Raw genomic sequence first — 13,040 nt, forward strand, 5'->3', positions numbered from 1 at the left:
CATGGAAAAGTCCACAAAAAAAAATTTTTTTAAATTTTAGTTGGTTCGAGTCCCGGGCGAGGCAAGCGAGTTATAGAAAATCTTTGAATGCAGTTTTGTTTCTTTTTAAAAATAAAGGAATGTCTCCTTTGAGTAAAATGAGCCAGCATAAGGATTTAAGCTAGTTTCCCTTCAGGGCCCGACTTATCTTTCCCCACTGTATACAATAGGGATACTTATCCACCAAATTTTATAAAATTCTGACCAAAAATAAATAAAACAACAAAATAAAAATCGGCCAATTAAGATAAACCTGTTAAAACGGTATAAATAAGTTTATTTATCAATAATGTCATTTTTGATACAAGCTTTTGTCTGAGGAAACTGGGAAGTGGGTCAAAAACTTGCAAGATTTGACTCGTACAAACATACATTGCAAGTTAAATGAAAGCTTGGAACAGGTACTAATCAAACTACTTGAGAGTGGGTGAGGTCATACATACATACATACATACATACATACATATAATCACGCCTATTTCCCGAAGGGGTAGGCAGAGACCACGGATTTCCACTTGCTACGATCCTGACATACCTCTTTCGCTTCCTTCACTTTCATGACATTCCTCATACACGCTCGTCGGTTTAGGGTGCTCTTGACCTGGCCTTTCTTCAGGATTTCCCCGATTTGATCAGAGAAAGTCCGCCGAGGTCTACCCCTTCCAGCTCCCTCTTCTACTTCTCCCTTATACACTCTCTTTGTTAACCTTCTTTCACTCATTCTTTCCACGTGTCCAAACCATCTCAACATACCTTTCTCAATTTTTGTCACTACATCTTCGTTCAGTCCACACTTTTCCCTTATCACACTGTTCATAACCAAGGGTGAGGTCATAACCAAGCTAAAAAGGAATTGGGCGGGACATGTTGCCAGGCAGAGTGATGGCAGGTGGACCAAAATGTTAACGGATTGGTGGCCGCTTTCGGATGAAAGAAGCGGCTGGCGTCCGTTGGCTCGTTGGGTGGATGATATTCGAAAAATCGCGGAACACTTCTGGATGCGACTAGCCCAGGACCGGGATAAGTGGCGTACACGAAGACAGGTCTATGCCACAAAATAAAAAATAAACAGAAGGTCCGTTCCCGCCGTTCTTGAAAATACATACCTAAACTTGCCCGACTCACTAGGGTTGCTTCTGTATTAATTTCGAATTTTAAAAAGGAGTAGGTAATATAAGTTTACAGACATACATACATCGATTCGTTTATACATACATCTTATCATGTTTACATTCCTTAGAGACTGCATTTTGTCGTACATGACAGCAGGTACCTATGTAGCTGGGGGGACGTCAAGTGAGCAACGCGCGCACAGCCCGACTAAGCTCTGCCCGAGAACGCCTGTAAATGTCACCTCTGTGTGCGTGCGGCGAAAATGGCACTTTGTACTGAGCGGACTCTGCTCCGGCGCGCGCCGCCGCTATTTACTTTGTGGCTATGCTCAGCAGTGGCGACTGTGATGATGATCGAACTACTTGCTAGTACTTACTGGTCGTGTTTGGCGAGCTCCAGGTATATGAGATCGTTCTGTATGAAATCTCCCTTTTTCCGTGGCATTATATGACAGTGGAGGTGCTGAAAAAAATTGTAAGTGTTGTTTAATAGTTATTTACAGTACATATGATGCTACTTTGCCGCACTAGTGCGAAAATTAGCACATTACGTTACTCTGTCGGACATTTAAAGGGTCATATGTACTGTAAAATGTTGTACGATACATGTACAATAATTTACTATTACGATACAAGTGCAGAAAATAGGAAATTCGCAATAATTGGTGATAAATCAAAACACGACCAAAGGAAGTATTTTAAATCGATACGAGTTGCGAATTACCTATAGGTATTTCGCAACTCGTATCGATTTAAAACACTCCCTTCGGTCGTGTTTTAATTTATCGCCACTCGTTTCGAATTTCCTATTTTTCGCACTTGTATCGTAAGTACTATTAAGTCAGTATTCCTTTTTTTGCATTTTCTTTTGATAATTACACTTTGTTACAATTGTATTTTGATATGGGTGTACGACTGTACGTGTTGCCTGAAATAAAACTTTATTTATTTTATATTATAAACCAAAGATAAAAAAAACCATACCCCTGCGAAACAATGAAATACCTTGACAGTTTGTCCTGCGTCGGGCCCGTCTTGTATGGTCACCGTACACGATTCTGTGTTGTGGACTTTCTCCATCAACTGAAAAATAAGGTGTTCTGTAGTTTAATGCACAAAGCATATTGTATAGACCAGGGATCGGAACCGGTTTTTTGCAAAAACATCGAAATAACCATATATTTCGGTTTATTTTATACTCTAAATGTAGGACTCAGTTGTGTTTTCAGATAACGACTTCGTATTATTAGATTGCCTAATTAGAAATGAAGTAATTAACAAAGAACGAAAAAATACCGTTTTCGTTCCCATACAAAAAATACCGGTTTCCGATCCCTGGTATAGATGTTTTTAAATAAATAATTCTTAAAAAACAAAACTGTTGTAAGTTTTTCCCAAAGAGTTATTAGAAGACGTGTAAAGTTTAAGAAAAATTAGGTCCTAGGGATGGGCGGTGGGAATATTCCCATAACAGGGAATTTCCCGTTTGGCAATATTCCCAGTAACATTCCCGCATATGGGTAATAATGGCGAATTTACTATATGCTAATACGACCTGCTCCCTATATTACAGTTTATTAAATCTCCTCCTTCTTCTTCCTCGCGTTGTCCCGGCATTTTTCCACGGCTCATGGGAGCCTGGGGTCCGCTTGACAACTAACACACACATTACAGTTTATTAAATATAAATAAGATTAAACTAATTTTACGGTTTACACTCGCGCGACATGTATCGGAGAGCCTGGGTCTCCTTTCTTAAGCACTAACAGTGCGAGCAGTTTTCACTATAAGTGTTAGGTGACCCAAACCCAAACACACATACCCCCTAAAGAAAAAAAAAATTCTAGCTATACATATAGCCCCTACCCCTCCCCTTGGCCATGGGCCATATGAACCTTCCCCCCCTCAGCATCTCAGCTGGTGACGCCCTTGCAAACACGCCACTATGCCCGCCTAGAACAACAGCGCAAGACCCAGCCGGTTCTCACAGCGCCGCGTAGCTCTCTGTGCGCAGCAGTACGCGAAGCACAGCCGTCGTGAACGCTGCTTGCACTGTTAGTGGACCTCCGAAACATGTCGCGCGAGTGACTAAAAACACGTAAGTTTAAGCCGTAAAATTAGTTTAATGTTACTATGTCTCACGACAGTTTAATTTCGATTATAAATAAGATTTTCCTTTACCCCCATTTTATATTTACTTTTTTTAAATATAGATTTACCTTTTGCACGAGCCGGATGGTGGCGTAGAAATCTTGAGCCTCTTCCTCCGTGAGGTCTCCGTTCCGCTCAGCACAACGTTTCGGGGCTACCAGTACATGCCCCGGCGTTACGCATCTGTGACGAACAGAACACACATGTGATACGAGATCTAAGAAATAAGTTTAACCATACATCCCATACATATTTTTATGAATTAATACCCCGTTCACATTTATTCCAGTACCAATCATAAGGCAGCATAAGGCATACTACACAGTCGGAGAGTATATTAATGACAAAAATGCATGGCCTCCTATAAATAAATGAATGAATTATGAAATGTATATTGGTAGTAAATTATAATTGTTGAATTTTCTATTTTGTAATCCGTTATTTATATTAAATTAATTTATTTATGATGTGCTTTTGACGATTCAAAAGAGATTGTAAAATCCTACTTGAATAAATGTCTTTTTTATTTTTTTTTACTTTACTTTAATCCAGTCCAGTGATAGAATCCAGCTAAAGATGGGCCATACCCTACTATTCAACATACTCTATGTATGAGGCTGCGCAGCTAAAACAAATCTTAAATCTACGATCATCATCGCAAAATAAATAGATAATAGTTATTTGTCCTACAAGGGGGCAATGTTGTTGTTTTACGGCTCGTTCTAATATTGATACCCGAGAAAGCGAAAGATTCTGAAATTGAACCACGAGCGTAGGCCGTAGAGAGTGGTTCGAAAAGTGGAATCTTGAGCGTTGCGAGGGTTCCAAGGCACGAGGGTTAAACAAACTTTTTGCCTCCGAGTGACACAAAAAATTTCAGCACACTAACGCGAGGAAAATACTAACTCAAATCCAAATGAACGTAATAAAAAAATTACCATTTAAAAGTCAATTCTACCAGCTAACATAAGGAAACAACTCAAAATTTGCATCAGATTACTTTGCCCCACATGTGGATAAAATGCAATTTTTCATTATTTTTTGAACAATCAAGGGAGCCTTTACCAGTTGGTGTGGCGAAAAATGTATTCGTACAAGAACGACATTACTGTACACAAAAACAAAACTGTTCAATTTAAAACAACTATACATACTGTACCTGCATGCTTATCATCTTACCAACAGATTACTAATGCGGAATATTAACTCGCAACTAATATATTAACCAAAAGGAAACATAGAACTGGGCGTGGAAAAAGAACTGTAATATTCGAGGGCGCACGAATATACAAGGTGCCCACGAGGAACCCGAGAGATTTTAACCACGCCTTTCTGAGCCAATAGAAGGAAAAAATGCTACATGAGTTAAGGTCAATTTTACAAAAAAAAATGTTTTTCGTTTTTTTGTATGTATTTATTTGTACATAAAATGTAAATGCTATTTGTAAAACTATAATAACTCAAAATAATTTGTTAAAAGGAGTGAAATCTCTTATGGTAGAACTGTTGCAAAAGTGTCCAGCAAATGTCCAGTAAATAATAGTTCCAAAAGTTGCCCTTTTACATCTCCAGATTTAATGTGTTTTTAACCATAGAGACTATACATCTCTATTGTATTGTAGTAATTATTTATTTTAAGGTTATTATAATGTAATGTTTACCCAGGTATTGGCTGTTGTATTATAAATGTTGTTATGTATTTTGCTTGTCACTATATGATGTTACTATAAATGTTGTATTGACTTGTAAAAGAGCCCTTGAGGCCTACTTGCAGAAAAAAAAATTGAATTTTGAATTATTGAATTTTGCAAAAGTGTCCAGTAAATAATAGTTCCAAATCTCTCCAGAGTAGCGCTAGAGTAGCTAATAACCTAGGCGTTATTGACGGCGTGAAGTGCGCTGTCTATGATTTGATTTATTTTTGCAAGTATTCTAGGTATTGTAGCGCCACCTATTTAAGGTTTTTTGATGACACTTTTTGGTACATGGAGATTCCATTCCTTATCTCCACCTTCCATACTTCAATCACTTGTCACTTTTTGACATCTATCAATAAGTATACATATGTGGACTCGGTCCCATAGTGGCAACATCACCATCAAAAAGGCGTTTTGCACTAAGTAACGATAAAAAGATGATTTTTTTGTAAGTGGCTTTAATTCTGAAATTAGGCGAATTCCAAAAATGTTTATAGGACATTTTAGTATTTAAATATGATTAGGAATATACTGTTAAAATTTCTCGCAGTGCTCACGGGAACCGAAAAAGTCATAATGTAAAAACGCAATATGCTGAGACAGGGTCTTTTCCCTACTGCACACATTGCTGGACCCAAGTGTGTAATTTTCGGATTTTAATGTGTACATAATTCTATGTTGTTTTTTTTTGTTTTTGTTTCGATGTTTTTATCATTATCTTTCTATCTTATTTCTTTCATCTTCTTGTCCTGTGTATGTGTGCTTTATGGAATAAATGTCATTTCTTTCTTTCTTGCTAAAAAAAAAAACAATATGTAATGTCAATTGATTAACGTATTTGACTAACCGTAGGTTGACGAAGGCGTAACTCAGCTGGCTAGAGTAGAACACGCAGGTCTCCGGTATCAGCACGTGGCCGAACTGCCGCGAGGGCCCCGCGGGCGCCGCCGGGGCGCGCGGGGGCGCGGCCGGGGCGCGCGGGGGCGCCGCCGGGGCGCCCGCGGCCGCCGGCTCCGCGCCCCCGGCCCGGAGGCTCAGGGCGTACAGGGAGTATACGTCTTTTCTGAAATTAACAATTATGGTTAAAACGAAAGTGGAGAGCCCGCACGAAATATTTTTTTCATACAGACGTAGTCATTTTCCTCTCTATTTTTTTATATTACATACGTACAACCATCGTTACAGGCTATCCTAATTCGACAGGTTGGAATTTGACACACAAAAGAAAAGAATTACATAGGTATATAGTAAATAGATTATTACAAACTACAGTAACACAATACATACAGCGTGGCCCTTGTGAATTCGCTCAAAGAACAAAGAAACAAATCTAACTCGATCGCTACTCGATTAAGTGTCCGAATTGCGCGCGTAAAGGGGGCCTGGCGAAGGAGTTGCGTTCGAGCGCGCGGCTCGGCCAGCAGGCTCGGCCGCCGCCGCCGCCACACATACCTATCCGGTACGTTTAAACGCACCTCTGCCAGGACTGCAGGATTAACATTATCGGAAATATGCAACAGTCCAAATCAAAAGGGACCTTATGATGGTAGGCGTTGGCGCTTACGTCGCGTAGTACCGCGTTAGTATTGGCGCGCCGCTAATAATGGTGTAAACGACGAACGCCATAAGGTCCCTTTTTATTTGGACTGTCACATATCTCGCCAACAATACTGGCACGCAAGCAATAATCATACTGTAAGGACTTGATTATTGAAACAACGACATACTTATTGGAAGTGTCTTTTATTTGTAAAGCGCTGTCTCACTCTTACCTTATTGTCTATACATATGTCTATTCTTGTTACTCTAATGGTGTTATTAAATATCGAATGAGACTACTATGATTCGATCTAATAATCGACTTTGCCCTTACATGCCATTTGAAATTTAAATTGAAAAGAATATTTGAATTGTTTTAATTTTAAATTTCACATCTCTCTTACCCCTACAATACACAATAATTTAAAATTTACATCATGCAATTTATACAACAAGAATTCAATTATTAAACATTTATTAGCATAAAAAAAAGCGGCCAAGTGCGAGTCGGACTCGCGCATGAAGGGTTCCGTACCATTTATGACGTATTAAAAAAAATCTACTTACTAGATCTCGTTCAACATATTACCACTTAGGACACACATTTTACCACTTTGGAAGTGTCTCTCGCGCAAACTATTCAGTTTAGAAAAAAATGATATTAGAAACCTCAATATCATTTTTGAAGACCTATCCGTAGATACCCCACACGTATGGGTTTGATGAAAAAAAAAATATTTTTTATTTTATGACTTATTAAAAAAACTACTTACTAGATCTCGTTCGAACCAATTTTCGGTGGAAGTTTGTATGGCAATGTATATCATATATTTTTTTTAGATTTTTCATTCTGTTATTTTAGAAGTTACGGGGGGGGGGGGGGGGGACACACTTTTTACCACTTTGGAAGTGTCTCTCGCGCAAACTATTCAGTTTAGAAAAAAATGATATTACAAACCTCAATATCATTTCTAAAGACCTATCCATAGATACCCCACACGTATGGGTTTGATGAAAAAAGATTTTTTGAGTTTCAGTTCTAAGTATGGGGAACCCCCAAAATTTGTTGTTTTTTTTCTAAGTTTGTGTAAACATCATAATGCGGTTCATAGGATACATCTACTTACCAAGTTTGAACAGTATAGCTTTTATAGTTTCGGAAAAAAGTGCCTGTGACAGAATCGGACAGACAGACGGACATGACGAATCTATAAGGGTTCCGTTTTTTGCCATTTGGCTACGGAACCCTAAAAAACGAATTGATAATCTACATATTAAATGTCAAAATGTATTTTTCAACAGGTAACTAAGATTCATTGAGACAAATCAAAAAAACCTAAACACAATTATCACAGTTCCTACGGCCACCTCCTGTGTCCATCATCAGATCAGCTCGATGGTCATGATGGATGATGGTGGATTGCATTGTCACCTAACTTACATATGTATGTTAAATTTCAGCTAAATCGATTAATGGGAACTGGGTCCAGTTTAGCTTGCAAGATTTAACCCAAATTTGTAAAATCCACTTTTCCAATGAAGCTTCCTAAGAGATTAAGATTACGAGTAAGACACTTTTTTTTTATACTACGTCGCTGGCAAACAAGCATACGGCCCGCCTGATGGTAAGCAGTCTCCGTAGCTTATGTACGCCTGCAACTCCAGAGGAGTTACATGCGCGTTGCCGACCCTAAACCCGCCACCCCCCTCGTTGAGCTCTGGCAACCTTACTCACCGACAGGAACACAACACTATGAGTAGGGTCAACAATGGTGGTTGCGACACTTCTGATAATTACAGAATTATGGTTAAAAACATATTTTCAATCATCTTAGTTAGTAATAACTATTTCATAAATAGTTAATAGTATTTACGGGTGTATTACCTACAACGACTGAAGCTGAACAAGTAACTTAATGATGAACGTAATATTTAAAAAAAAAGAATCCCAATTCTTATATAAATGTATGCCAGTATTGTGACGTTTCATATATGCTACTACATTATCTAACTGCATCAGATCCACTCGGAACCCTGTTTCCTATCCACAATGGGCTAGTAGCGGACCCCACGGATTTAAGTACGAATAATACTTAGTAAACTAGACATTTAATATATTGCCTTCGATGGTTGAACATAGGCATATTTCTCCGCACATCACCTAACTGCGCCAGGCCTAGTATCTCAGCCACTCCTAACCGGCGTAACCCTGTCTCTCGACACAATCTGTCCGTATTCGTCTCTATGGATTTTCAACGAATACTTAGTAGACTAGACATGTAATATGTTAGCTCCGATGACTGAACTCAGGCATATTTCGCTGTACGAAATTTAACTGCGTCAGGTCTATCTTAGCCACTCGGAACCCTGTGCCCTCTCCATAATCTGCTAGTATCCGACCCATAGTCATACGACTAATATATTACCTTCGATGATTGAACACAGGCATATTTCTCCGCACATAATCTAACTGCGCCAGGTCTATCTTAGGCCCTGGTTTCTCTGACCACACGCCGCCGGCGACCGGCGACCGACGCGTGTCCGCGACCGGCGACGTTCGAATGTTATGTTCGGAAATGTTTGAGGGTGGTTTCTCTGAAACGTCGCCGGCGGCGGGTAGGACGGCGTGCGAAGGTCACACGCCGCACGCGTCGGTCGGTATCATTTCTGTAGAATAGCGACGGACGGCGGGTGGCGTGTTGATATTGAAAATGACTCTTTTCACAAAAGATAACGATGAATTGTTGATTACTTTTGTTCGTTGTAATCCTATTTTGAGTTAAGTAAGATGTAGTACTTCATTAAAAATATTTCGGATTACCCAAAAGTAACTTCCAATTAAGTTTTTGTTAGTATGGAAATACTAAGTAAATGTTGATTATATTAGATAAAACAAATAGTGATTTTTGATAGAAGTACATACTTATATTATGTATACGTTATTTTTTATAACTTAAGAGCCCTTAATCCTTGGAGCGTTCTCCGATTTCACGAAATAACGCTCGATAGATGGCGTTGGCGCTCGGTACGCGAGCGCCGGCAACGCGACGCGCGTTTCAATGCAGACTAGAATAATCTTGATAGTTTTCAATATAATTTCAAGCAACATTAATTTTAGTGTCATATGATATCATATGGGCACTCTTTATTTTATTGTATATGCACAGTAGTTTTTTTTTTTATGTACACTACTACTAAGTGTAAAGACTACAGAGTGTACTATAACCCTTGCTCTTTATTCTGTCTCTTTCACACCAATGGAAAATGAAGAAGTTAGTAAATGACTGCAGGTATAAATAAAGTATATTAGTTCGATAGAGAGACAGATAGTGTTTCGCTGTCGTATCGTAAACGATTGGCATGTTGGCCACACACTTGCTTAGTGCCTAGCCAAAATACCAATCGTTTGCGTATATTAGTGCGATAGAGAGAGAGTAGTGTTTCGTTGTCGTATCGTAAACGATTGGCATGTTGGCTACGCACCCATGATACCTAGCCAAGAAGCCAATCGATTGCGCATATTAGTGCGATAGAGAGACAGATAGTGTTTCCTTGTCGTATCGTAAACGTTTCGCATGTTGGCTACGCACCCATGCTGCCCAGCCAAGATGCCAATCGTTTGTGCATATTAGTACGAGAGAGAGACAGATAGTGTTTCGTTGTCGTATCGATTGGCATGGTGGCTACGCACCCATGCTGCCTAGTCAAGATGCCAATGAGATATAGAGTTTCAGTGTTATTTGAAATCACGTTAGGGTTTGTATTATTATTTTTGACCCGAATGAAGTCCATCCAGGTTCTTCTTATGATGGATTCAGGAGTTGGTCACCAGAACTCCTAATCTACTCATTATAATTCCATCGTGCTTGGGCTCAAAAGATTTGCCCTGACGAACACCATCGATCTAGATGAGGTCCAGGGTCTCATGACGGAGTCAGGAGTTGGTCACCAGAACTCCCCAGAACTCCTAATCTACTCATCATAACTCCATCGAGTTTGGGCTCAATAGATTTACCCTGATGAGCACCATCAATCTAGATGAAGTCCAGGGTCTCATGATGGAGTCAGGAGTAGGTCACTAGAACTCCTAATCTACTCATTATAATTCCATCGTATTTGAGCTCAATAGATTTGCCCTGACGAGTACCATCAATCTAAATGAAGTCCAGGGTCTCATGATGGAGTCAGGAGTTGGTCACCAGAACTCCTAATCTACTCATTATAATTCCATCGTGTTTGGGCTCAAAAGATTTGCCCTGACGAGTACCATCGATCTAGATGAAGTCCAGGGTCTCATGATGGAGTCAGGAGTTGGTCACCATAATTCCTAATCTACTCATCATAACTCCATCGTGTTTGGGCTCAATAGATTTGCCCTCACGAGCACCATCAATCTAGATGATGTTCAGGGTCTCATGATGGAGTCAGGAGTTGGTCACTAGAACTCCTAATCTACTCATTATAATTCCATCGTGTTTGGGCTCAAAAGATTTGCCCTGACGAGTACCATCGATCTAGATGAAGTCCAGGGTCTCATGATGGAGTCAGGAGTAGGTCACTAGAACTCCTAATCTACTCATTATAATTCCATCGTATTTGAGCTCAATAGATTTGCCCTGACGAGTACCATCAATCTAAATGAAGTCCAGGGTCTCATGATGGAGTCAGGAGTTGGTCACTAGAACTCCTAATCTACTCATTATAATTCCATCGTGTTTGGGCTCAAAAGATTTGCCCTGACGAGCACCATCGATCTAGATGAGGTCCAGGGTCTCATGATGGAGTCAGGAGTTGGTCACCAGAACTCCTAATCTACTCATCATAACTCCATCGTGTTTGGGCTCAATAGAGTTGCCCTGACGAGCACCATCAATCTAGATCGATGGTACTCGATCTAGATGAAGTCCAGGGTCTCATGATGGAGTCAGGAGTTGGTCATCATAATTCCTAATCTACTCATCATAACTCCATCGTGTTTGGGCTCAATAGATTTGCCCTCACGAGCACCATCAATCTAGATGATGTTCAGGGTCTCATGATGGAGTCAGGAGTTGGTCACTAGAACTCCTAATCTACTCATTATAATTCCATCGTGTTTGGGCTCAAAATATATGCCATGACGAGTACCATCGATCTAGATGAAGTGCAGGGTCTCATGATGGAGTCAGGAGTTGGTCACCAGAACTCGTAATCTATTTATCATAACTCCATCGTGTTTGGGCTCAATAGATTTACTCCGTCAAGCACCATCAAATTACCATTATGATGAATAGATTAGGAGTTCTGGTGACCAACTACTGAGTCCATCATGAGACCCTCGACTTAATCTAGATCGATGGTACTCGTCAGGGCAAATCTTTTGAGCCCAAACACGATGGAGTTATGATGAATAGACTAGGAGTTCTGGTGATCAACTACTGAGTCCATCATGAGACCCTGGACCTGATCTAGATTGATGGTGCTCGTCAGGGCAACTCTATTGAGCCCAAACACGATGGAGTTATGATGAGTAGATTAGGAGTTCTGGTGACCAACTCCTGACTCCATCATGAGACCCTGGACCTCATCTAGATCGATGGTGCTCGTCAGGGCAAATCTTTTGAGCCCAAACACGTTGGAATTATAATGAGTAGATTAGGAGTTCTAGTGACCAACTCCTGACACCATCATGAGACCCTGGACTTTATCTAGATTGATGATGCTCGTCAGGGCAAATCTATTGAGCCCAAACACGATGAGGTTATGATGAGTAGTTTAGGAGTTCTGGTGACCAACTCCTGACTCCATCATGAGACCCTGGACCTCATCTAGATCGATGGTGCTCATCAGGGCAAATCTTTTGAGCCCAAACACGTTGGAATTATAATGAGTAGATTACGAGTTCTAGTGACCAACTCCTGACTCCATCATGAGACCCTGGACTTTATCTAGATTGATGATGCTCGTCAGGGCAAATCTATTGAGCCCGAACACGATGAGGTTATGATGAGTAGATTAGGAGTTCTGGTGACCAACTCCTGACTCCATCATGAGACCCTGGGCCTCATCTAGATCGATGGTGTTCATCAGGGCAAATCTATTGAGCCCAAACACGATGGAGTTATGATGAGTAGATTAGGGGTTCTGGTTAGAATGTATTAAATGAAACACAATGGCGTTCATGCAAGACTGTTTTATTATAGATAGTGACGGTGGGTACCTATACTTATTTTTATACCTACCTACATACATCACATTTCTACTCTCAGAAAAATATACGAAGCAGAGCAGGTAACAATTTGCTAAACTAAATGGGGCCCTATGAATATACGCCATAAGGTACATTTTAAAATTATTGATTTATGACATCATCAAGTGCTTGTTACTATCCAGTTAGATAATAGTTATATCCAGTTACACATCAGTCGGTACCTTAAACGTTAAGTAATACATGATTTACTAAACCCTTATCTATAAGTATAAAAAGTAATATATATGTCTGTTCCTCCAGACAGCTGTGAGG

At 40.0% G+C, this 13,040-nt stretch overlaps 1 protein-coding gene across 1 annotated transcript in view; it reads right to left on the reverse strand.

The window, feature by feature from the left end:
- LOC133532863 (nitrilase and fragile histidine triad fusion protein NitFhit) overlaps window positions 1–13,040 on the reverse strand; it is a 28,718-nt gene that overhangs the window by 2,621 nt on the left and 13,057 nt on the right. The window contains exons 7-10 of the mRNA XM_061871719.1: window positions 5,847–6,062; window positions 3,371–3,485; window positions 2,157–2,234; window positions 1,529–1,614 (exon numbers count right to left, since the gene is read on the reverse strand). Of these exons, the coding sequence (XP_061727703.1) occupies window positions 1,529–1,614; window positions 2,157–2,234; window positions 3,371–3,485; window positions 5,847–6,062 (495 nt within the window). The remainder of the gene's footprint in view (window positions 1–1,528; window positions 1,615–2,156; window positions 2,235–3,370; window positions 3,486–5,846; window positions 6,063–13,040) is intronic.

The sequence above is a fragment of the Cydia pomonella genome, chromosome 28, assembly GCF_033807575.1.
Source record: "Cydia pomonella isolate Wapato2018A chromosome 28, ilCydPomo1, whole genome shotgun sequence".
NCBI lineage: Eukaryota > Metazoa > Arthropoda > Insecta > Lepidoptera > Tortricidae > Cydia > Cydia pomonella.